We start from the raw sequence: 26,023 nt of genomic DNA on the forward strand, positions 1-26,023 counted from the left end.
AATCAGTCAGGCAAGATTTTTTACCCTCTCATATGTATGTTTATGCTGTCTTGATTCCTGTCTTGGTATCTTTGCCAGTGCTATTACCCTGTATGGGAAAACTCTTTCCTTGTCCCCACCCATCTAAATCCTTCCTATCCTGCAAGACTCAGCTTGAATCTCACCTTGTCAATGGTGCTTTCTCTAACTACAGCATTCCACATTGACTTCTACCACCTTGGAAATCCAACTGTAGGGGAGTCAGTACCACAATACAGTTTTATTTCCACAGCGAGAGATAGTTAAGGGTACACTGCACATCATTAGTCCTAAAAATAGTGCAAAGAACAAAACAAATACATCTTGACTGAATATATGTAATTGCTCCAATCATGTCACATTTCCGAAAAATCATATAGTGGTCTTTTTACACCTAAATTGTGTGGTTGTTAATTCCTTTTTGGGTAAATTCTATCTTTGGAGAATTTTGCAACTGAGAGGTTATACAGAATATATCTGGATTTGGTATAAAATGTATTTTCAAGTAAATTCACATCCTGTTTTTGTGAAATGCTTACTAAACAGCACAAGTCGATTAAGAAGCGTAATTTCTTCAAGTTACAATGACTCAATGAATAGGTGGAATAATCAAGATACCTACAGCTCCCCCATTAAGTGGCTCTTTCAAGAATAGAAATTAAACAATGAAATTTAACAGAAATGAAACATAAAACATTAATGATCAAAGAAAGGAAATACAATATGCCACCATGACATTTTGTCCAGTGTAAGAAACTTTTGAGGTTTTATTTTTTTTAAGTTTCAAATGTCCGTTCACACCACAGCAATGCCAATATGAAAAATGTGTATTTACTTTATACAACACTTTCTGTCATTTATGCCCCAAATTTTCAGTTATAAAATGCTGATACTGCCTAGATGAACTATGATAGATAGTATTTTAAACAAAAATGGATTTGAGTCGGTGCAAGTTATGTAAAAAGGGGCTTTGAACAAGTAACAAGCCTGAGTTCCACAGAGCTTTTCTGAAGAGGAATTATTTAAATCATCTGTGTTCTCTACTCCTGAATAGAAGTAGGAAAGGCAATCAATTCAAGCTTAATCTTACACTCTACATTCCATTTCAAAGTATTTCCTAACTACATTCACTTTTTAGAACCTGCTTTGGAACTTAACAGAAATGAAAAAATCAGAGTGCACCACTATGGGACCTAATATTAACCCACTTCTAACAATGCTACACAAATGGTTCCAATTTGGCAAAAAAGCCACCCTCACTTTGTTGAGTTTTAATCATCTGATTACTCTAGAATATCCACCAAAACCATATTTCTACCAGTTACAACTATGGTAAAGCAGCACATAGCATGGAAAATTCCCAATGATGCTAGTTTTTAAAAAGCAGCCTATTCAAAGTAAGCATTAATAAGATGTGTGCACATTTCTTAAATTTTCATTCCTTAATGCCTTATTTTTGAATTTTAAAAAAACCTTAATTTTGCCAGCATCATTTCAAATATTCTACATCATACATTTACAGAGGTTTGCTTCCATAAGATTTTAAAAACATTAAATGGCATATAAAAATACTAATACTGCTCCTCTCCCCCAACTTTTTGAAACTGAATCTTTTAATAGCATTAACCAAGGTATATTTTAATTTTCTCTGCCCACCTGACATATGTGGGCTTCTTCCCATCAAAATAACTCTGAGGTTTTGTGAAACTAGCCAAATAAATCTGAAATTTTGGTGCCTTTAGACATTTTAAACATAGCTGGCTACTTTAGTGTATTCCTAATTAAGTCATGAAACTTTGATTACAAGGAATCCATCTACAACTACATATAATTTTCACATTATGCCAATTTTTAAATAACAGAAAGGACACCTTCAAAAATGGCACCTGTGACAGAAGTTACAACAACTAGGAGCCAAGGAAAGAATAGGCTGCTGTATTCCAATACTCTCCCATCATGGCATGGAACATCCTGGGTTCTCAAAGGCTAAGCCAGCAAAGCATACACTCTGGAAGGTCCTACTAGATTTAGTCCCCCAGTCTGTTATCTAAGGACAGAATGCAGGTTATAAGGTGACAAAACATTTGGCCATAGAAACTCATTAATCAAAAAAAAAATTTTTAATGGCCCATGGTCCTGTGCAACCATGGTGGAGTGCTACAAAAGGAGGCAGAGCGTAAGGACTATTATCTATCCATCAGACAGCTGAAACAGTGAGTCGAAATAGTCTTGGGAAGCCCAAGATTCTTTAAAAGCACTTCGTATTTAATGAAGCTGAAGCATTACATTCATTTTAAAGGTGAACCAAGAATAAGACTTACCAGCGGTTTCTACAACATTCAAATGCAATTTTCTTGAAATTAATACCAGTAAAATGTGGTAGAATACATTTGTGTTTGAGAAATAACATTCTATAATCATTCTTCTGATTCCTGATTAAGAGGCTAGACTCCTCATTAAGGACTTTTTCCCCTACCTGCAGTCTGAGACAGTGTATAATCCAAAAGTGGAACTCTCAAGCAGTTAATGGTGTTAAATATTCCTCACACTGTTATATGTCACAAAGAAAATGAAATTAAAATTCAAGAACAAGAAACAAATGACTGTCACAGCACTTTGGTTTTCCAAGCATTTTGTTTCCAAAGCAGATTTTTAAAGGACAATAACCAACTAAATGTAATTAAGTTTATTCCAATTGTGCTAACAAAATTAATTGCACAATTTATTTTTATTAACTCGTTTCTTTCTAATACACTAAAGTGACTGGCATAGTCTCAGTTTCAACAAAATAAACTGTCTTCTTGAACATTTTTGTCTGAAATTTACCCTAAGGTTAAGTTTGCTAATATTTTTTGACTATGCTGCTGAATAACATTTTTTTTTAAAGGGAAGCAAATTGGGTTAATTATATGGCACTATACCTTTGAAGATAAACAGAAAATTCTTCTGGTAGTCCAGTGACTTACAGAACTTGGAAACAAAGTGTTGACATGTTTGATTTGCATGTAATTATAGATATATTTCTCTGTGCTGCATAAATACCACAAATAATACAACAAATGTGATTTGGCCCCTAGGATCATGAAGCATAGTACTGTGGTATGACCAACAAGGTATAAGGAATAGGGGTAATTAAAGAATATATTAGATGAAATCAAATTATCTTAATGGATTTTTACTCCTTTGATAAAATTTAACCATTTTTTCATTCTTCACATTCTCATCTTGAACTGCTACATAAGAGATGACCTTTTTTACTTTTATTTTTTTAAACTATGTTCTGGGATATAAAGAAGATTTTAATGTGTTATATAAATAATATACTAGTAATGCTGTATATAGACAAACAGACCTCTCTGGAAAAAAAAAATACAAGTGCTGTGTATCAGACCACTGAGGTTGTACTTTCAGGATTTACTCGAATAAGTCTAGATGCATTCCTCAAGTCTTGGAGTTGCTTGGCAGGTTTTCCTACACCTTGCTCAAACCTTTTTTCCACCACAGGGAGGACTGTTTCATATAGAAAGGATGCATTCTGTCTGATAAAGGCTTTCTTTTCTGGGTCCTGTTCACATCGGAGACTGTAATCCACATGTTGAACTGCAACCAATATTATTTCCACAAGACTCTCTAGAAGCACCATATGCAGCTCTGGAAAATACAATTTCAGAGCTTCTTCCAAGAAGCCCATAGTTTGTTTAGTGAAGGCCACTACTGTGTAGCTTAGGTTCACCCAGCAGTCATCCCCTGTGTACTGTTCAAAATTGCTCACCCCACAGCTTTTCATCTCCTCTTTGAGTTTCCCCAAGGCCTCTGGAGTCATCAGGTTCATCCTCCTCCACATTTCCTCAGAGTTTCGGTGCTTGGTGGCCTCAATTATGATTTCTTTATAACTGTGCAAAGCTCCTTGGATATCCTTCACCAGGAGTGCATGGATGATGAAAGTAAGGTCTAACCCAATATCACCCAACTGCTGGCAATGTTCCTTAGCCACCTTTACACACTCGGCTGCTGTAGACAAGCTCTCCTTGCTGTCAAATACCTGCTTGCTAAAAGCATCCACAAACATGCCCATGGCTGAACGGGCCCAAACAATAAAGGCAGAGTAGCAACCACTGTTGGTGCCTGCAAAATCAGTTTCAAACTCCCTAGCAGTCTCAAGAAGGCTGGTGAAGAATACATGACATAACTTGTGAATGTAGAGTAAAGTGGCACCTTCAATTCGCAGCTGTCTGATGGCAGTGTGCACAGCTGCTGCCCTATTTCTCAAAAACAGTTCACAAGCCTTGGTACACTGGCCAAGTCGTATTAACTGAGAAACTGCCCTTCGAGTGGCCTTAGGACCGCCTCTTAGAGAACGATCGGGGGAAAGTTCAAAGACTAGCACTTCAGTGAGTTGCCGGACTCGCTCATCCACTTTGGCCCTCAGCTCCTTTACAGAAGGTGGGCACGGCTTGCCCTCCAGATAGTGGTTTAACTTATCCAACAAGTCCACCGCCCCTTCAAAGTCCCTCTGGGCAATACAAACATCCAGGTCCTCCGGCAACTCCTGGATCCATTCCATCGATAAGTCCACTTTCTCCTCGACCTCGGGAGAAGTAGGCTCCTCCTCCTCTTCATCGTCCTCAAATGGGTTGGTGGCCTGCGAAGAGACGTGGGGCGGGCCCCGCGGGGCGGCGGCCTCCTCCTGTTCCCTTCGCCTTTTCTCGCCGAGGGCCCGCTTGGTTTCCTCCAGCACTTCCAGCCACTCCCTTTTGATCTTGGCATTCTCCGCCTGAAAGATTCGGCTCTCGGGGAACATCAGCAGCTTGAACATGTCCTTCATGGGCGGGTTATCCTTGACGTTCACCACCGCCAGACGGTCCAGCGGGTAGAGGGCGTTGTAGCGGTACATGCCCCGGCGCTGGGGCAGCCAGGTGGCCACCAGCAGGCAGTCGTTCATGAGAAAACCGTGCACCCGCTGCAGCTGGGCCATGTGGTCCGCCTCATACTCCACCAGGTCCCCGTTGTAGACCAGGTACTGCCCGGGGGTCTCCAGCATGTCCCTGCAGCCCTCCACTTTCTCCAGCAAGGTGGTCAGCGTGCGCTGCTTGCCTTCCTCGCCCGCACTCTGGCTGTCCCGGGCGGCGCCCCCGTGGCCCGCGAAGAAGCCGGCCGGGCCTCGCAGGTGGTCTCGGCCTCCCGGGCCGCCCGCGCCGCCCTCCTCGGCCCCGGCGGCGGCTCCCGCGGCGGCGGCGGCGGCCGCGGCGGCGGGGAGCAGGGTGAGCGGGATGCTCTCGAGGCTGCTCTTCTGCTCCGTCAGCAGGTGGCTGAGCTGGTACATCTCGCTCTCCAGGTAGGAGATCTCGCGCGCCGTCTCGATGAACTGCCGGTAGTTCTGGTACACGTTGCGCTTCAGATTCTGGGCCGTTTCCTCGGCCAGCGCCTGGATCCGCTGCCGGTGCTCCTGCAGGTCCCGGTCGCCGTCCGACTGCTGCGACAGCTGCTTCACGTACAGCCGCGCCTCGAAACCGCTCGATTCCAGCTGCCGCCGCAGGCGGCTCGCCCCGCTGTCTGACATGGCCATGGTCATCGCTTCCCCCAGTCACTGTCACGGTCTCCGCGGCCGCCGAGACCCACCCAACTCCGACGGAGTTCAGGGACCGGGGGAGACGGGCGGAAGCGAAGTGAATGCGCCTGCGCGGAAGGAGTCGGCCGGCGCTGGCTGCCAATCACGACGCATGCGCGCCGAGGGCGGGCTTAAGGGGTGTCAGGAAAATGAAGCCACCTGACTGCTGCGCCTGTGCAAAAAAAAAAAAAAAAAACACTTAAGACTAAGAGAGGAAGAAAAGCAGGAGGCGGCGACTGGGAAACTCCCTCCGGTAGTCAAGGCTCTGACGACTCAGGCCTTCCCGGAGATACCGGAAGTTGATGGTTTGTGGTTCTCGCGAGATCAGCTTCCGTTTCCGACCCGCTGATTCAAAACTCCGGCGTCAGCCTGCAGGAGCCCAGCTGGCTGCACTGTGAGTTTGCATCTTTCGGTGTTTTCCGGCTCCTCCCTCCGGGCTCCTTTCCGCTCTCCCGGCCGGGATGGAAGAGGACTTTGTGCTGGCCCTGAAGCTGCAGGAGGAATGGAACACGGAGGTCCCGGCGTTCGTCTCGCCCCCGAAGGAGCCCAAGTCGCTGGTGGACGAGGCTTGGGAGCTCGTGGACCCCAACCCGGATCCCCGAGCGCTGTTCGTGCAGTTCAATGAGCTGTATTTCTGGGGGCGGCTGGAGGCGGTGGAGGTGAAGTGGAGCTTTCGGATGACGCTGTAAGTCCGTCCCCGCAGTGCCCTGGGGGCCGTGGGGGCGGGGAAGCCCGGGCTGCCCCGCCTGGGAGCGGTCCCTCGGGCCCCTTGGCCCCCGGCACGGACCTGGGCTGCCCCCGGCGCGGACCTGGGCTGCCCCGGCCCAGATTTCTTCTTGGAGCGATAAAGCCAAAAATGAGTTCTGCCGTCTTGTGCTTTTACCTCCCCCTCCTTCCTGCGTACTTTTGAATGCGGAGGACTGGGCCGGAACTTCGTAGTCTAGAACCTGCCTTGCCCTGAAGCAAAATCTGATGGAGAAGATACGCATCTTATCGTCCTCCCCAGGGCTTGAACCCAGTCCTAGCAGCCTTAGTGTTTACAAGTGCTCCCCTTCTTTTGCTTCAGTAGTAAGAATTATGTTTTAATGGATGTGGATTCTTACTGAAGCGCAGCCCCCCAAACTTTGATTGGTATGAGCGTCTGTGATCCTTTCCTCCTTCTGACCCCCCTCTCCGCTTCCACCCCCCCCACCCCGCTTCCGGCACTCAGAAATCACCACCTGGTAATCCACCCTCTGCCGCAGTGATTGGATTTAGATTTTGAAGGGGCTTCAGAAGTCATCTAATCCAATTTAGAATCACAGGACTTGAATTTGGTTACTAACTCTGCCACTTGATACATGTTTGACCTTGGGCGAGTCACTCAATCCTTCCTAGGACTCAGTTTTTTCTTCTATTTGTTGAAGGAGTTTGAATCTTCCATCCATGCCTTACTTTTCTTTGGGACTCTTATCCACATCTTTCTCAAAAAGCATTCCACAGGAAAGCAGTCAACTTGGTGTGGTGGCCTTTCTCTTGATATGCAGCAATTAGTCAGCAGCTAGTAAATGACCACTATGGGCTGGGCACTGGGCATATCAGTATAATTAATTAATTAAGCAATCCCTTTTTGCAAGCAGCAAGGAGCTGCTCCTAATAAGGGGCAGACAGCAATGACGTACAAGTATAAAAAAAACTCCAAAAAAACAGAATAAATACAAGGTGGTTTGAATTGCACCCTCAAGGAAGAGATTCTATGAAGCTGAGTTGAGATTGGATTGCATTTCAGGCTTGGGGGACAGTGAAGGAAAGACAGAGGTGGAAAATGGAGTGTTTGTGAGAAACAGGGAAGGCCAGTTTGCTGGATCTCAGAGTAATGGAGGGAGTAATGTCCAGTGAACCTAGAAAGATACCGTGGGGTCAGGTTGTGAGGGCACTGAAAGTCAAGAAGAGGAGTTTTTATTTGATTCCAGAGAAAACAGGAAACCACTGGAGGTTAATTAGAAGGGAAGAATTAGTCATATTTATGATTAAGAAAAATCACTTTGGACAGTACTGCCCTAAAGTAGAAACCCAGGAGTCCTGGCTCATCCTGCCTTGGCCTGACCCTCTTCATACCTGAGGCATACTGGTGAAATCTCTCCCTTAATCCTACTCTGTCACTTTAAATTGATGCTTGCTGATCGAGATATGAGACAAGCTCATAGTCATGTTTTCAAAAAGTCTGCTGTGAGAAGAATAATTCGAAAGTCAAATGAAGGCTTTGCCCAGGGTTTTATGATCTCTGCTTTCCCAGACAAGTTCTTCCTTGTGACATTCCTTGAGATAATATTTCAACTTGTTAAAATACAGCATCAAATGGAAAAACCAGAGGCCTCAAATGGGAATATCTCAGTGTGAGTTTCTTAGTTTGTGACCAGAGTCCTTTGATTCTCCTCTTGTAGTTATTGTGTTGGATGAGATGTCATCAAGAAATGCTGAGGCAGAAGGTTGTTGGTGTTCACTCTATGGAAAATGGCTATTCAAAGGGCTCCTGATAGCCTTTAAAAAGAGGCAGAGCTTGGTAATTTAAGTAGTTTTTAAGTTCATGTAAGGAATTTCCGGTCCTCATTTTTACCTTATGACCATCTGGAAGGGATCAAATTTTGAGAAATAGAAAGTGTTCTCCCCTTCTCCTCCCCCCCCACCCCCCAAATACTAGCTTACCAGAATGCTAAGATGCCTTTGTATTGGTAATGGCCGTATACCTAATTGCTGTTTTACTTTGTTTTGGCTCTTTAATGCCTGTTGTGTACCTCTCTTTTTACCTTGCTGGGTTTGTAAGTTGAGTTTTGGGACTAAATTCAGCTGAAATTTCTTTTGAGCTTCCTCTTGTAATTTAAGAATAGGCTAAGAGGCATTATAAAAAAAATCTGGGAATTGTAGCCTGGACTGAAAGTGGGGAGAGATTTGAATCTGGATGATCAATTAGGAAGGAGTCCTTCAAAGTAATCAAGTGAGAAGTGATTTAGGCTTGAACTTGGGTGGTTGCTGTATCAAGAAAGGGTCTGATAAAACATATCAGGTGTGATCTAGGTTGTGGAAGGAGAAACAGGTTTGGCAACTGATTCATTATGTGGCTACTGAGGAAATGAAGATAAGGCCAAGATTATGAACCTGGACAGTTGTAAGAATGATGGTGCCTTTGGCAGATATGGGGAAGTTTGGAAGAAGCAAGAGTTGATTCAGGGACAGAATAATGAGTTCTGTTTTAGACATGTTGAGTTTGAGGTATCTCAGGTTGTCCATAGGCATCTGGTCATGTGAAGTTGAAGCTCCAAGGAGACAATTGAGCTGGATCTCTGTGTCTTCCAAATCATCAGTATAGATTTGATAGTTAAACCTTTGAGAGCTGTAGAGGTAACCAAAAAAGAATGTTTAGAGAGAAAAGAAAGGTGTAGGAGACCCACAGTTGAGAGGCATAATTTGGATGATTAATTAGTAAGAGAATGAGAAGGAGCTTTTATACACAGAGGAGAACCAGGAGAAAGTAGTGTCACAGAAAAGGAAAGGAGAAAGCATCCAAAAAGTGCCCTTTTATGTGAGAAAAATTTCACATTCTGCCTTTCCTGTCCTCCTCCTACTGTATCCCCGTTTCTCACTACCACCCACCCTCTTTTTTTAATCATCTCAATGTTGTATTGGATTTAGACTTATGACCTCTATAGATTTTAACTACCCTAATAATGATAAAGTTCTTAAGAGTTATGTGTATCACCTTCCCATATAGCAATGTAAACTTTTGTGTCTTTTGTGATTGCTTATTAATGTTTATCATTTTATTCTCCTCTTGAGTCTTGTGTTTGAATGTCAGATTTTCTATTTATCCCGATTATTTTCATCAGGAATTTTCAAGCATTCTTTTTCCCCTGGAAGGATTATACTTAGTTTTGCTGGGTAGGTTATTCTTGGTTGTAATCCTAGTTCCTTTGCCTTCCAGAGCATATTCCAAGCCCTCCTCTTTAACATGGAGGCTGCTAAATCTTGTGTGATCCTGTCTACATAGTATTTCAGTGGCTTCTTTCAAGCTGGTTGAAGTATTTTCTCTTTGTCCTGGCATCTCAGAAAGTTGGCTATACTATGCGTGGGAGTTTTCATTTTGGTTTCTTTCAGGAGGTAATTGGTAGGTAGATTCTTTCAGTTTCTAATTGCCTGGTGGAGCTAAGATATTAGCACATATTTCCTTAATAATTTTTTGAAATTTGATGTCTAGATCCCTTTTTTTGGTGATGGCTTTCAGGTAGTCTAATAATTCTTAAATTATTTCTCCTCAATCTACTTTCCAGGTCAGTTATTTTTCCAGTGAGAGAGTTTATATTCTATTTTTCCCCCATTCTTTTGACTTTGTTTCTCGATGTTTTATGTAGTCCTTAGCTTCCACTTGCTCAATTCTAATTTCTAAGGAATGATTTTCTTCAGTAAGCTTTTTTTTTTTCCATTTAGCAAATTATGCTTTTTAAGGAGTTCTTTTCTTCAGTGAATTTTTGTGCTTCTTTTACCCTTAGTCCACTTCTGTTTTTTAAAGTTATCTTCAGTATTTTTTGTGCTTCTTTTACCAAGGTGTAATTAAATTACATTCTCTTCATAATTTTCTTGCATCATTCTCATTTTTCCCCCAATTTTTCCTCTTCTGCTTGTATCTCTTTAATGTTTTCAGAACTTATTACAGCATTGTAGCTGTTGTATTCTTCTGAGATGGTATGTTGGTCTTCTCTGCCACTGTAGTAGTTTTTTATAGTCAAATTATTTTTTTTGTTTTGTTGCTCTTTTTCTCCAGCCTGTTTCTTGACTTTGTACTTTGTTAAAGTTGGACTCTGCTCACCTGGGGATGGGGAGCCACTGTCCCAAACGTCAGGCTTTTTTGTGTTGCTATTTGCAGAACTAATTTTGGAGTTTCTCAAGTTTTAAGTGCTTTCAAGGTGATGTGATCCATGATGTGGCATGGTCACCGCTCTCTTGGTCTCTTTATCCAGGAAGGGCCCTGATCCCCTGCAGAGAGTTCCTGGAGCTGCTGCTGTCATGTCTGCCTTCAAGGCCTATTGTTGCACTACCTCTGCCTGTGCTGTACTCTGAGCCAGCTCCCACTCCAGTGTCAGGTCTCTGCTGCTAACCTCCTAAATTGTCTCAGGCCAGAAACAATGTCTCACTGACATTTGGTTGAGCGCTCCAAAATTTGATTTGAGGAGTTATTTTAAAGTTGTTTGGAGGGGAATTCTGGGAGAGTTCATTTGGGTGGTTGCTTCTGATTCACCATCTTGTATGTTTGTTTTTCCTTTTAAGATGTTTCTTGTAATGAACAAGTTGTAGGGTTTTATTTTCTTATCAGTTCTGCCACTCTTGTTTTATTAGATTGTCTATTCCATATATATTTAAGGTTGTGAAAATTAGGCTTACGTTTTACTCCATTTCTGTATGTTGCTTTATTTTGAAATATTTTGTTCTCTTTTTAAGTTCTCTTAAGTTAGGACCCTGTCCCTACCATTAATTTTACTTAAGCCATTTTTATGCAGCCCTTTCTCTTCAAAATGATAATCCTAAAGTCTGACCATATCACTTTACTACTCGAGAAATTTCTTTTGCTCCTTATTGCCACCATAATAAAATACAGGCTCCTCTTTTCCTCATTTAAAACCCTTCACTGTCTGATTCAAGCCTGTCTTTCCAGGCTGATTACACATTAGGCCTTTTCAAGGATTCTCCATCACAGTCAAATTGACCTACTTGCCATTCCCCGTACATCCTTATCCCTTACCATCTGATCCTGGACTCCATCTCTGAGGGCTCTGAGCTTGGTAGATGAGCCTTTACCTTATTTAGGGGGCAGTGGCAGAAGCAGACCTTCACTTTACTCCCCCTCTCCTGGTCTTTATCCTTTAGAATATAAACTCCTTAAAGTCAAAGGACTGTCTTGTTTGCCTGTATTTGTATCCCTAATACTCTTAAATACTTTTTCACTCATTCATCATATTCCTTCCCCTGTCTTTGACTCTTTTCCTTAGGCTCAACTGTCCCCCATTTCTGGTATGCTTTCCCTCCTCATCTCTGCCTCTTAGAACACCTAGCTCCCTCAAGGCTCTCAGCTCAAGTGCCACCTTTAATAATAAATCTCAGATTACTTTGTATTTATTTTGTATATTTCTGTGTACATGTTGTTTTCCTCCAGTGGAATATAAGCTCCTTGAGACTTTTGGGGAGGTTTTTTCCCCCGTATTCCCACCCATACAATTCCTGACTTATATAGTAAACACTTAAATAATGCTTAAATAATTTATTCATTCTAGGACTATAATGGGACTTTGTAGGACCACGAACTGTTGCCGTATTTTTTCTTTCATGGATTGTCATGCCAAAGAATCTATCACCAAGTGGCTAATCTACTGGAGAGAAACAAATTTAAACCTAGGCTCCTCCTCAGAAAACTGACATCAGCAGTCTGTTCCCTTGACTGTGCTGGAACCCTTTCTATCATGATAGAAACTGTCACACACTTCAGGAACCTAGGGTCACCTCCCCACTACAGTGAGGTGTTGAGTAGAACTTTATAATAAGAAACTATTGTGAATTCAGGAATGCTTTAAAATTTATGTTTCAAATATCATAAAAACATCTACATAAATTTTAAATACTAATAAAACGTGTATGAGACATTCCACAAAAGAAATGTTTATTTATGAGCTTAAGGACAATCTACAATAAATAAGTCTATGGCCCCTAGTTGGGAACTATTTATCTTGACCAGTTCCCTTTTACAGGTAAGGAAGCTGAGGCCAATGAAAGCAAATTCTGCTTCCTGCATTGTAGCCTAGCCTTTAAGAAAAATAATATATGGTTATCTTATTTGTGCTGTATGTCTTTTTAGATTATGATGTTTCCTTTGAAGGAACCATATTTTTTTATATGCACATTCAAAGGGAAAAAAACTATTAACATAATGTCAGCTCTCTTATTGGGACCTCATGTGCTCTTAGATTTTTTAATTTCCTTTGAAACTTTACCTTCTAATAGGACCCCAAGTTTCAGTGATTCTAAAACAACAATTAGCTGTTGCTCTCAGCAGACATTTGTCCTTGTTTTATACAGTCTTCTCCATCCTTTCCAGGAAGAAGAGAGCTATAGTAGGTGAGGAGATAGCAGAACATCAATGATCTCTGTGACAGTAATAGAGGGTATAGAGCAGGCTTGCTGCCTGTAGCAGTGGTCATTCTTAGTCTGGCGCAGACAGAAACCAATTTTGGAATCCTGCTTCCTTCCCATCTTAGTAGATAGTCAAGTAAAGGAAGTATCATGGTGAAGGATGGGTGAGGGAACAGAAACTGGTGTTTGTAGTGAGCAGTGACCCCATGAGTCTCCAGTTCCAGTCACATGTGAGTCCGTGAAGCTGTTGTCGGCTAGTGTCTGTTCAGCCATTACTCTGCTAACAAAAATCTAGTAATAACTGGCATTTACCCAGCATTGTAAAATTTGTAAGGTCCTTTATATAACCATTGCATTGGAGCCCCACAACAACTTTGTAAGGTTTGTACTGCACACATTACTGTTTGAGTTTTGCAGCTGAGTATCCTGAGGCTCAGAGAGGCTCCATAACTTCTCTGTCCCAAATGGAGTTTTTTTTCATTTTTTCCTGCCTCCAGGTCCAACATTCTATCCAGTACACAACACTGACTCTCCAGAAGTAACAACAGAATCAGGAAAAGTATTTAATTGGAGAAGAAAAGGAAACACAGAACATTAGAAATAATTTTTCAGTCTTCAGCATCTTCTGGCTAGTATAGCATCCCGCAGGAATTCAGAATTTCAGTTCACTTGCCATCTAGCTAGCCCTTATCTGACTCTCAAAGTGACCAGATATCGAACTGGAAAGGACCTTTAGATAATCTAGCCCAACCCCCTCATTTTGCAGAAACTAAAGCTGGGAAGAGCAGGGTAATGCCCAGATCACACAGGTAATAAGTAGCCATGATGCAAACCTGAGTCCTTTGACTACAAATTCATTTCTTTTCTTATTGACCCATGATGCCAGTCATGAAAATTTCTATAAAATGAGTCATTTCCTACATCACTCTTTTCCCACAGACTTGATGATAGGGGTTGGGTGAGCAACACAAGATGCCTGTCTTTAGCTTTTGCAGTTTAGCTCTCGTAATAGAATCATTCAAATCTAGGATAAGTGCGCACAACTAAGAATAGATTTGGTATACTCTCGTGAGAAGCCTTGTATCAGAATTCTCTGTATATGACCAAAAAAGGTGTATTCCTTTTCTATTTATATTTTTGTGAATTTCTAGTAAGTATAACTAAAACTTGGATGACTGCATTTTTTTACTTGTCTTTTTTAGATGTGCTGGAGTTTGCAAGTATGAGGGAAAGGGTGGAATGTGTTCCATCTGCCTCAGTGAACCTCTTTTAAAATTGAGACCAAGAAAAGATCTTATAGAGGTAGGTATTCACAAATAAATCCTGCCTCTTACTTTAGTAATTAAATATTAGATCTTGAAGGAACTTTGGAAATAGGGTTTTATTTCCTCATTTTATGGATGAGTGTCTCAGGTGGGCCTCAGCAGCTGTCCTGAACTCAGGTAGCAGAATAATTTAAATGAATAACCCAACACAAGAAGCATAAAAGAAAGTTATTTAGCTTTTAAGGGTATAATTGACAAATTCAAGGCAAGTATCCCTTGGTAGTGCTGGTTCTGGTTTTACTCAGGTTTGTTGAGCACTGACCTCCCCCAGTCACCCTTTCTCAGAAATGTGCTTAAAAAGCTGGCTGCTTCAGCCAGCATAAGAGGACTCCCCTCATTTGAGGAGCCTAAGACAAACCCTTGTTTGGATCCCCAGATGCTTGATGCTTGTTGTCCTGAGGGTCACTCTGGCAATTGTCAAAGTAGGGTCTTTGTTCAGAATGTCTTTCTCCTTCCCAGCTTTCTTTAGTTATTTCCCCCTCACCCCCGCCCCACCCCCTTTCCCTGAATTTTGTACGAGGCAAATAGCATTTCCATATACACCAGAGAATAGAAAAAGATTTATGTATGAAATCATGAATCTCTTTACGAACGACTTGCATTTGAGCTGTTTGGTTTCTCAGCTTGCAAGGTAGATCTGTGCTGGAATGCAGACGACTTCTTACATTGTAGTGATTGTGTTAAATGGCTCCAGACTTGTGCTGTAAGATTATGCTATTATAAACTTCAAATGAGTTCAGCTGACATGAAATTTTGAAGAGTTAATCCCTGAAGATTTTTTACTCTAGGGAGCATTTCTCTACACTCACCCCAACAACTCAGGCATCTCTACCCTGTCTCCCTTCTCTCTCTATTCCTCTCCCTAATCAAATTGTAACCATTTGTTTGTTCATGAGACTGAGGATCCCTAATGGTCACAGAGCAGAATTAGGTCAATTTGGCTACACTGTTAAATATTAAGTACCTGTACTGATGCTTCTGAGATGGAAAATGTATGTATTGTCCTAATTATACTACCAACAGCTTGACGATGACTAGGACAAAAACCTGCAATATTGTTTTTCCAAGATGGAGAAGATCTATATACATAGGCCCAGAGTACTTTAAAAGTCAATGACTTTATAGATTATCTAGTTCAACTCCTGTATTTTTTAGTTGAAAAACTAAATAGCATCTTTGAAAGTAGGAAGAAGTGTGTTTGGGTTTTCTTCATAAAAAGTAAGGGAGGGTTGTCAGTTGATAAAGTAGGAAAATAGTGACCTCAGGTAACATTTGCAGTTGGTTAAAGGGGAGAATGTTAAAAACAGAACAAGAAGGTGGCAGCAAAAAAATAATCCAACACAGAGCTTCCATCTTTAAGGACAAGCTAAACCATAGGCAGCAGAAAAACAGGAAACGCAGCAGTATTCTGCTGAGTCAGCTAAAGGTTGAGGTTAACAAAATATTCTCTTTAAAATGCTAGCAGAAACAATCTTATGGGCTACACTGTGATGAGCTCAGTACTGTCAAAGAAGCTAAGTGTTCAATATAGCAGATTATAGAAATGAAGTTTCTTGATAGTGCTTTGGTCTTTAAGGGACTATAAATTCATTGGTATGAATGCTCCTTTCACCTTAGGAAAGACAATATTTGTGCACCTTTGGGCCAAAAACACAAGCCTTTTCATTCTTAGCTAGGCCAGCCCTCAAATAACAGAAATACTTTCTGTCCCTGATTCCCATACTTTTTTCTGGCTTGGTTAGATCTGCATGGCCTTTGAGACCCAAGGTCATTTACATACCAGAAACTGGATTTGGAGTAAGGTAAAAGTCATGAACCATATAATATTATTTATGAAAATTTATTTAAAAATTTATTAACCATGTAATAATAATATAACAATAAATATTAAGTCACTTTACTTCAAATCTAGAAACGTGTGTGTGTGTGTGTGTGTGTGTGTTTTTAAAAATAAACTTAACATGGTTTACAAGATATTGACAGAACTTTTATTTACTTTGGAAGTTTAGAGTGAATCTCTAATTTGTGACCTATTAGTATTAAATAAGGTTTGTTTTATATGTGATAAATATTGCATAACAACCTAATAAAAAGTTTTGCTCGGCCTTTGTATAGTTGATGAATAGTTGTTCCACTATACACATCTCAGTGCCTTCACATGGGCTTTCACCAACATGTCGAATGCTCTTCCTCCTCACCTTTGCCTCTTAGAATCCCTAGTACACCTCAGAGCCCAGCTCAGGTGCCATCTTTCCATGAAGCTTTTCTCCTTTTCCCCCCACCTCCCCCCCCCCAATTATTGCATATAGTCTGTATCTTTTTTATTCATATTTTTCTATGTACTTGTTGTCTCCCTGCTAGAAGCTCCTTGAGAGAAGAAGTTTTCATTTTCTTCTTTGTGTCCCCAATACCTGGCTTATAGTAGGTAGTTACTAAATGCTTGTTCATTGATAATATAGAAACTCATAATATTGATAGAAATTATAGTAATAACAATTCTAATTAGAAGTCTAGTAGTCACAACACTTCTCAGAATTGACATTCACAGAAACTTGTGAAAAGTACATTAGTATTATAAGACTTCATTAATCTTATCAAGCTGGTTTATTTATAAATTAATAAAAGTTATATTTGAAACTAGCTCACGGAAGGAAAGATACCAAAGATATGGAAAAAAATCTCAACCTTATTTCTACCCCTAAAGAAAGTAACCTCTACATGCCTAGTCCCATCTGTATACAATTGTTTGGAGAGATTTCTAGACGCAAATTGAAGGCATACTCAGTAGAAGTGTATTAGTAGGGAACAAGGCTTTTGCAAGGGATATACCTATGATTTCGTCATTTACTAGAAGATGTAAAACATTTAAGATCCCATTCTCATTTGTTGATTATAGAAAAATATTTGACATCAAATGCTATCTTACAGTTGCTTTTATAACAAGATGTCTCCCATTCATACATCAGGATCATTCAGTATTCTTTGAAAGATTTAAGAACAGAAGTAGCACTATTCAGTTACCCTCTGGTAATAAATATCAGGCAAGGTATAAAGCACGGAGATGTGTGCTCCACAGAATTATTCACCACAGTGACAAGATGTAGTGCAGAGTCCTGGTCGAGGAGGGATTCCCTCTAAATGGTGAGATCTCCCAGATGTCCCTGCCTATAGATGAAATGTCAGTGATCACAGCAAACCCCAAGGTTTGAAGATCTATAATTGCTCAAAGGAATTTGTTCTGTTTGTCCACAAAGGTAGAATCAAACAAATGAGAATGTCTGTTGCTCGGATTTCAGCAGGTATCTGAACGGTCACCTGGTAGAGCTTGTCCAACAGTATGTGCGTCTGGGACAGACAGTATATAGATGGAATATAAACTGGGCCCAGAGCTGAGAAAAAGGAGGAGAATGGGCTTGGATTGCTTTTAGGAAATGGCAAAGCACTTTTATTGACCTCAAGCTTCCCATAAAAGCAAAGGCACGCCTTTTCTATACAAACATCTTATTGGTGGTGGTGAGTGGCAGTGAGATGTGGAATACCACTGGCTCAGAAGAACTAAAAATGAATGTCACTTACAGGGCAGTGGAAAGGTAGGAGCATGAGCAGGCTGCAGTGTAAGACAAGTCAGAATCCAGAGAAGAACAGGAGTAAAAGGTGTCATCAAAGAATTATGTGACACAGAGAATATGAGCAGGTCATAGATGGCTGGTGTGCACAATATCAGGAGAAAGTCAAAACCTCTAGCACGCTGGAGATCATATGAATATTGAGTAAATATACAGTGATGTAACAGCATTAGGGCTTTTGTAAATTTTGTTTTCCTTCTGTTCACTACCTTCCTTCCCTTCCTCCAAAGAAGAAAAATTAAAGCATAAGCATCAGCTTAGTTTAACAATTTAATTTTTCTCATAAAAGTTAATTTGATTTGCTTTTATCCTGTTTCAGACACTGTTACATGAAATGATACATGCATATTTATTTGTCACTAATAATGATAAAGATCGGGAAAGTCATGGGCCAGAGTTTTGTAAACATATGCATCGCATCAATTACCTGACTGGAGCCAATATAACAGTAAGTACACTACATTTGGGAAATTCTGTGTTTGTATTTATTTAGGCATCTCATTAATAAAATTCAAGGAGCTGGGTAGAGGGAAGATGTTCTCTTCTATTTACGGATCAAAAAATTGAGTCATTGAGAAGTTGTCATTTATCTAGGACCGTGCAGTTGAATCAGTGGGAGAGCCAAAAATAAGTCTCAGGACTTCTGTCTTCCATTTCCAGATGAATGCCATGTATTTTACTCGACGCAGTTTTCTTCACGGAATAAATACACATTTTTGTGTTAATTGTGTTTTCATGTATTTATACAGATCTCAGGTGAAAAGTGAAAGAAAATATTTTCAAAACAATTATATTTATTGACTTCTGGTGGCAATAAGAATATGTTGATGGAGAACAAAACATGCCAAGAATTTCCTTTCTGCACAGTTAGATGTCTTAATTTTAATCAGTTAGTTCCGTAATCAGGAAAAGTGGCTGATGTTGACAATACTTTTTGAAAGATCTGTTCAGCCACATAATGTTCTATCCCAGGTGCTCTTTAGGAAATAGGAACTGGAGACCAGCTCTGTGGTGATTTAGGTTAAGTTAGGCTGGTATGGTTTCGCTGCTGGCATCACAAGCAGGACTTGTTCTGCCCTGATAGAAACTCTGGGGGTATTCAGCTAATGAGTCCTGACTGAACCAGATATCCATAAAGAGATACATACGCACACGCATAAGCGTGCACACACTCACATCTTATGAAACGAATATAGGAAGAACTGCTTCCTCTTGGCACTAAATGTCTGATACTCTGGTCCAGCCTTTCTTTGATGATTAATTTTATGGTACTAAGAGAGAGCAGTCCTGAGCTCTCCACCAACATCTTTGCTTTTGGTACTTTCTTCATCTCAAGTTCCATCATGTTTAGTGCAGTGTGAATTAAATTAATGCTTGCTGAATAAATGCGGTTTGCTTTTGGAAGGATGAATGGTTACAGTGTTTGAGTGGGCAGGAATAAGGGACCAGGAACAGAGATTGCTGCAAGATAGAGGGGTTTTTTTTTAATTCAGCTTTCCTCCCCACTATTAGCTTATTGTTGATCAAAAATTAGGGAATTAGTTATTCTAAGCAAAACCACAAACAACTAGACACTGATTTTTTTTTTCCATTCCCACTCCTACTGTCTTGTTACATGGAAGGGAGCAAAAAGAATACTTACTGTAGAAAATTGTGTACTACAATGATTTCTCCATTAGAAACATTAAGTCACTTAGTACTTTTTGTTTGAATAGTATTTTCTATGCTGTGATTTTATCTCTGATAATATAGTATCCAATTTAATATTGTCACCCTTATTTTGATGGTACATGAACTTTTCTTACCTTAGGTTTTGATAATTTTCCATCTGACTGCTGAAAGCAATAGAATTCAGAGGTATTTATATTATATTTCAGATTAAGTTCCATGAGAGCAGGGGAGATTGTGTTCTAATCCAAATTTTGTCTCTTTCTTATCCCATACACCCAACACAATAACGTAATATATGTTTGTTGAATGATTGAAGCTTCACATTTCCTTAAATTTATTCAACTCAGAAAGAATTCCTCTGTTTATGATTAAAATTCATCTTTTGATAGAAGTGAAACTCTCATGCTTTCTGTCCAAAATTAGAACCTTTCCAGAAGCCCAGGAGAAACTAAGAAGTAAAATATTAACCTTAGAATTTTGGAGTTTAAAGGAATTTAGATGTTATTTACTTTAGCTTTTCTTATTTTACAGAAGATGATGAAGAAACCAACACTCAGAGAAAGGTGATATACTGTCAGGCCAGCGTCATGGGCTGTGGGAGTGTCAGTGCTGCTTAGAGCTTGGGTTTTCTGGCTCTTTCCATCATACTATGCTGCCTTCTAGTCTCTAATTAATTTTGTAAAGCACAATAAGGTTGCCCATTTTAAGTGATTTTGCAGTTGTTATTGTTAAGGTGATGAATAAATGCTAACATGTTTTCTTTTAATGCAGATATACCACAATTTTCACGATGAGGTAGATGCATATCGTCAACATTGGTGGCGTTGCAATGGGCCCTGCCGGAATAGAAAACCCTACTATGGCTATGTGAAACGGGCAATGAACAGAGCACCCTCAGCTACTGACTTTTGGTGGGCTGAGCATCAGAGAACCTGTGGAGGCACATACATAAAGGTCAAAGAACCAGAGGGCTATTCAAAAACAGGCAAGAAAATGACAGGTCTAGAAAAGCGGCCAAACTCTGGGAAAGAAAGTAAAGATAAAGGTACGTTGGCTTACATTCTTCTACCTTTTCTCCAAGGTATAAAAGTAATAGCTACCAAGTGGTAAACTTTAAGGTTTGCAAAACTCTTTACTTGTGTTGTCCCATATGATCCTCACAACACTGAGGTAGGTGCTTTCCCCATTTTGCAGAAGAAGAAACTGAGGCCCTGAGTCAGGATTTGAATTCTGGTCTACCTGATTTCAAATTTACCACTCTACTGTGCCTCCTGCCTCTGTGATGTAAAGTTAGTACCATTTATATTATTCATTGGTATTCAGATAGATTTTAACTTCATTTTAATATGAGTTTGAAATAAAAAAATACTTTAAATTTCTGACAGAAGACTAGTTTTCATGAAATCGTTAGGGGAATTTGGATTTTAGTTTACTCAAGTGAGCAAAAGTGAAAATATTTCCCATTTATATTTGCTTTGGATACCCCTCCCTATAATGCCTTTCATTGAACGGTACTCACAATTATGAAGAAATGGAAGACAAAAGGATTATCCAAACAAAAGCAGTAATTCAAGTAGCAGGGCTACACTATGATGCCTGACTTATACCCTGCCTGTTGTCAGGTTGTGCCTAGATGATTTCTGTTGATTTTTAAGGGCTTTTGTCTTTGTGTCCATATCACTAGTACCTGGCACATGGTGAGACTTTAGTAGGTGCTTGAGTACTTGCTACCTGTCTTAGGTGGAAAAGCATTTATTAAACACTTGCTGTTTGTTAGGCGCTGTACTAAGTATTGGGCAAGTAAGCCCTGCCCTCAAGGAGTGCACTTTCTTTCTTTTTTTTTTTTTTTAAATCGTAGAAATACTGCTTTATTATTTTAAATGAGCTATAAAAACAAACCATAAAAAGTTAGACACTAAGAAATTTCTTAAAGATAATAGACAAAGACATATACATAAAACATCAATCTTTATAACAATGTCTCTCTGAAAACGGCCTGACAAGTCCTAGACAGATGGAAAAAGCCATTTTATGTCAGCACATTTTGAAAACGTACTTAGTGGGCCAAATGTCAAATCTCTATTGATCTGTGATACCTGTTATTTGTGATTAGAATAAACACAGTTTGGTAGAGGGTATTTCTGAGACACTTAGACTTTGACAAGGCAGACTTTAGACTTTAAAAGGCAGAAAAACAAATTAGAACGAATTTCCAGTTGGGTAAAGATTGGTTCATTCTATTTATCTTAGTCAATGCCAGTAGTTATAAATGGTCCGAAATGGCCCTTCACATTTGGGTAGGGTAAACAGTAAATAGCAACATTTTTTTTACGAATGAAATAACAAGTACAGATAGAATCACAGTATTTTAAAAGACAGGCTCACTAGTCACTGTCTGCAAACACTTAAACACATATTGCTTAGCTAAAACATGATCTAATCTGATAATGAAAAAACATTAGTTTTTTAAGGCCAGTTAATTTTTTATGTTATTCTTTCTTAAATGCAAAAGCTGATAGCTTCTGGTTGGTGGAGATATCTAGGGGTTTTCGTTTTTTTGACAAATTCAGATTCTCCTTTGATTTTTCTTGTCCTCTCTGTATTATCACCGCTGGACTCTTTTCATTTTTTGGTTTCAGCTTCTTTTATAGCTCCTCCTTTGGCTTTGTTGACCCATCCCTTCCTTTCTTCATCTGACAACATTCTAAATCTATTCATTCCCTCTTTTATTATATCTGGTTCCTCTGATAAATCAGGATGATCAGCCAAAATATCATTTCTGTTTTCTTCCAGCCACATCTGGAATCCAGTCTTTGGCCTTTCATTTTCAATATTTTGAGCAGATGTAGCAGGGCTTTCAGATAATGGATTTTCTTTCTCTTCTACTATTTTATCTGTTTGGGATGTACAGGCCTAAAAAAAATTTGTTACTGGGACCTGCTTAGTCTTTGGTTTTGGAATCAGAGGCTTTAAAACCAGGGATTTTTCCTTATTTGCAGTTTGATTAGACACAGTAGATTTCTTGGATAATTTCTTCATATTATCTAAAATATTACTTGATGTTGAATTTACTGAAATAATTGATTCTTTTGAACTGGCTGATAACTTAAAGGGATTCAGTTGTCCTTGGTTGCTAGATGTGAACCTCTGCAGACTCAAAGGACTAGTTTCATATTTAGAAGAAAAGAACAAGGAAGAAACTCTCTTTGGCTTCCTTATCAAACAGAAATTGACAGGCATTATTGTAGGTATAATGAGAGAGCTGGAAGTTGTAGAAGAATAGGTCAATGGAGAAAGATATTAAGAAAAAAGGAGGAGTGTACTTTCTGATGAGGGGAAACACCTCTTAAGGAGGAGCTAGAAAGTAAGGAGTGTCATGAAAGAGAGCAGTTTTGGAACTGATGGGCTAGAAAGTGAGGTGAAAGCACGATTCCATGGAAGACAAGGCCCAGTTCAGGAGTAAAAGCCAACTGGTTCCCTTGGCCGTCCAGATTTCCAGTGAGGATGAAGATCAAAATGGAGATGGTATAGCTTGGAATTAGTGGCATACAGTTACTAGTAATTTCATCTTGTATAATTTTATTCTCTGTTTTGATTTTATTCTCTATTAATATTTTACTTTTCAGGAAGTAATATGGTATTCTTGCACTCCACCTGTTCAGTGAGTAATGGGTCATCTGTCAGATTATTCTTCTCTGAAAGGAATGCTCCTCTCCTTATGTTATGAGGGATATCTTTGATCTGTGACCAATTTTGGTGGGAAATTTTTGAGAATATGGTGTTGGACAGTCTGGGTTTGAGTCCTGACTCAGCCACTTAGAAGCTGGGTGACTTCTGTAAGTCACTCATTCCAAAGGCTTTGTTTCAGGGGTGGGGACCCTGCGACCCTCTAGTGTGCGGCCTTCAAGTTTTACAGAACAAATCCATTTGTTAAGGGGATATATTCTGTAAAGTTTGGATTCAGTCACAGAGCCACACCCAAGGACCCAGAAGGCCCCATGTTCCCCACCCCCGCTCTATTTCCTCCTCTGTGAATAATGGAAACAGTAATATCTGCCCTGCCTTACTCACAAATCAGAGATGATATATGGAAATTATTCTGTATAAGAAAACGCTTTATATATGTAAGTTGTTATTCATGATAGTATTTTTCAAATCGGAAAGAAGCAAAAGACCTACAGAACACTACATACTTACATACATACATACATATATATGTATATATATATAAATCTATTAAAAAACTATGCTTCCTGTTTGTGAGTGATTGGTGCCATCTGAAGAAATATAGGGGTGAACTTTGTCTCTACATAGAGGTATAGGAAATTATTTAGCACAAGTGTGAGACTTCAAGGTGTAATAATATATTACCGCTGTATTTTTTCCGCAATAGTAATGTCACACCAAATTCAGTCGAGGTATACCTCCATCTTACATCAGTGATTACTTTGTAAAACACACGTTAGGTGAAAGGACATCACAGGAGACACTTCATCCATAAGATCCTAAGTCTAGAGCTAGAGGGTTTGAATCTTCCCATCGTAGGTTATCTTCCATCCACTCTGTATAAATCTTGGACACCTGTTGATGTATTGTCTGCTCTGTTAGAATAGAAACTTTTTGCAGGCAGGAGCTGTTTTTGCCTTTCTTTGAATCCCTGGTATGATGCTGGCACAGTGTAAGTACTTAACAAATGCCTGTAGGCTGATAGGAAGGGAACTGAGAGGCCATCCAGTCTAACACTCAATTCTCAGATGAGGGGCCTGAGATCCAGGATGATGAAGGGTCTTTCCCAAGGTCATAAAGAGTATAGTCAAAGGCATGATTTGAACCCAGGTCCTTTGCTTTCATAGCCATTTGCTTTTTCCACTGGTACCACTTTCCTCCTTAGTTTATTGGGAACCACCTGATAAATATGAGAGTATTGTGGGCAACCAAAATGCACACTACAAAAGCTTCAATTCAGTTTTTACAGATGCCCTACTTTGATGGTAATACTGACCTCCCCTTGCCCTGGGCCAGAAGTCTCTTCTGGCAGGCAGAGGAGTGACTGCAAAAGGGCATTGCCCTCCCTACCTCAGCCCCTTGTGACTCTGTGTGCCAGTGCCACAGGACTTGCAAATTCTTATAAGACTATGCTGTTCCTACACACATTTTTTTTCTTTAATGGCTTTCTATAGCCTTCTTCAATAGAAGGCAGTGACTTAGAGGAGAGGGTGGTCCACAAACTACTTCACTGCCCTCACCCTAAACTTCTGAGAGCAATAATATGAAAGACTTTAAATCAGGCTTTTCCCTACTACTCAGGATGGAGGAAGAATTGTATTTCTGGAATTTACTTTTTCTTTGAAGATTTGCTATGCTAAGGAAGTGCTTAGATAGAATATATAAAGGATATTTTGACAAATATTATGTAAGATTCATATATAGTATCTATTTCCTATGTAAAAATTACTGTCTTATTCTTTCATTCTTGATGTTTTCTAGCCATCTGTCTTTTTTTCTTCACTTTATTTTTGATCATGGTGGATTTCTATCTTAATTCCACAGAGAATTAGATCCTAAAGAATGGTAAAATTTAAAAAACCTTAACCTAAAAAACTGCTTTTAAAGAAATTCGCTTTTCCATCATTATTAGCTTCTTACTGTCTAGCTCCACTTCATTATCACAACATAACCTCTACATTATGAAGTCTCCTTTAGCTTAAATGTGTTCCTGGCCTTAAGTAAATGGAAAAAATCTCCTAATTAATTACCTTCTTTTGCAGGTAAACCAAAGGAAGCGGGGAGCCCGCTCTTGACTCCTTTCAGTGGAAAAGGCTATCTCCTGGGAGGAACAAGCAGTATGTCATCATTTGGGAAACCCAGCAACCCACATGCCATTAATAAAACCCAAGAACTGCCTGATCCAAACTATCCACTGGTTGCCACAAGACCTAAGCCTAAAACTGAGTTGAAATCAAATTCATCTCGAGGAATTAACAGCTCTGAAGATAAATTAGCAAATAAGAGACCCAAAGTCGAAAACAAAACTGATTTTGCCAATTTTTTTATCAAGAAAAAGCATGTGAACAACATATGTACAAATGGTAATGACTCAAAATGCAGTTCATTCCCTGTCACCTCATCTCAGAATTCCAGCAGTTTAATTAGTCATAAAAAAGCAGTGAGCTGCCCTGTTTGCCAGGCCCAGGTTTTGGAGACAGAAATTAATGAACACTTGGATTCCTGCCTTACGTGAGAAACCACTGCCAAAGCCAAGAGTTGCAAATGTCTTTGGAAAACTAATTTGTCTTAGTAGCAAAAGTTCATTCATAAGTGTGTCCTGCTAAATAATCAAGAAGTTAAAGAGTAATAATAAAATATCTATCTATATATGGTTGGATTATAAAATTGAGAGGGCTCTTTCTGCGAGCTCCAAAGTTGATTCTGTATTGTTCTCTTATCACAATTTAGATAAATACTGGTTCTATAGAGATGTCCCAGAAGTTTTTAAATTATTTTGAAACACCCTGTAAAGTGGTGCTAAATTTATATACTTCATATGGCACAGTTCACAGTTTTTTAACTGAGTTTTAGTATTTTGTAATTTTGACACTTATGAATAAAAACATTTCAAAATA

General features: G+C 39.7%; 2 protein-coding genes across 2 annotated transcripts; one reads left to right on the top strand and one right to left on the bottom strand.

Annotated features, from left to right (window-relative positions):
• Positions 1-755: 755 nt before the first annotated feature.
• EXOC8 (exocyst complex component 8) lies at positions 756-5,590 on the bottom strand. Its single transcript, XM_072647478.1, has one exon. The coding sequence runs from the start codon at positions 5,588-5,590 to the stop codon at positions 3,404-3,406; it is 2,187 nt and encodes a 728-aa protein (XP_072503579.1). The 3' UTR covers positions 756-3,403.
• Positions 5,591-5,973: 383 nt separating this feature from the next.
• On the top strand, positions 5,974-26,023 carry SPRTN (SprT-like N-terminal domain). The gene is made up of 5 exons (XM_072647480.1): positions 5,974-6,311; positions 13,981-14,080; positions 18,049-18,177; positions 20,172-20,445; positions 25,169-26,023. The coding sequence occupies exons 1-5, from the start codon at positions 6,088-6,090 to the stop codon at positions 25,639-25,641; spliced, it is 1,200 nt and encodes a 399-aa protein (XP_072503581.1). The 5' UTR covers positions 5,974-6,087; the 3' UTR covers positions 25,642-26,023.

This window comes from Notamacropus eugenii, chromosome 2, assembly GCF_028372415.1.
Source record: "Notamacropus eugenii isolate mMacEug1 chromosome 2, mMacEug1.pri_v2, whole genome shotgun sequence".
NCBI classification, from domain to species: Eukaryota; Metazoa; Chordata; class Mammalia; order Diprotodontia; family Macropodidae; genus Notamacropus; species Notamacropus eugenii.

What these genes read in the sequence shown, in the direction of transcription:
- EXOC8 (XM_072647478.1), bottom strand. Translation starts at nt 5,590, where the DNA reads ATGACCATGGCCATGTCAGACAGCGGGGCGAGCCGCCTGCGGCGGCAG.
- SPRTN (XM_072647480.1), top strand. Translation starts at nt 6,088, where the DNA reads ATGGAAGAGGACTTTGTGCTGGCCCTGAAGCTGCAGGAGGAATGGAAC. An exon ending in TGGAGCTTTCGGATGACGCT is followed by an intron (nt 6,312 to 13,980) that starts GTAAGTCCGTCC and finishes TGTCTTTTTTAG; the next exon opens with ATGTGCTGGAGTTTGCAAGT. An exon ending in CAAGAAAAGATCTTATAGAG is followed by an intron (nt 14,081 to 18,048) that starts GTAGGTATTCAC and finishes ATCCTGTTTCAG; the next exon opens with ACACTGTTACATGAAATGAT.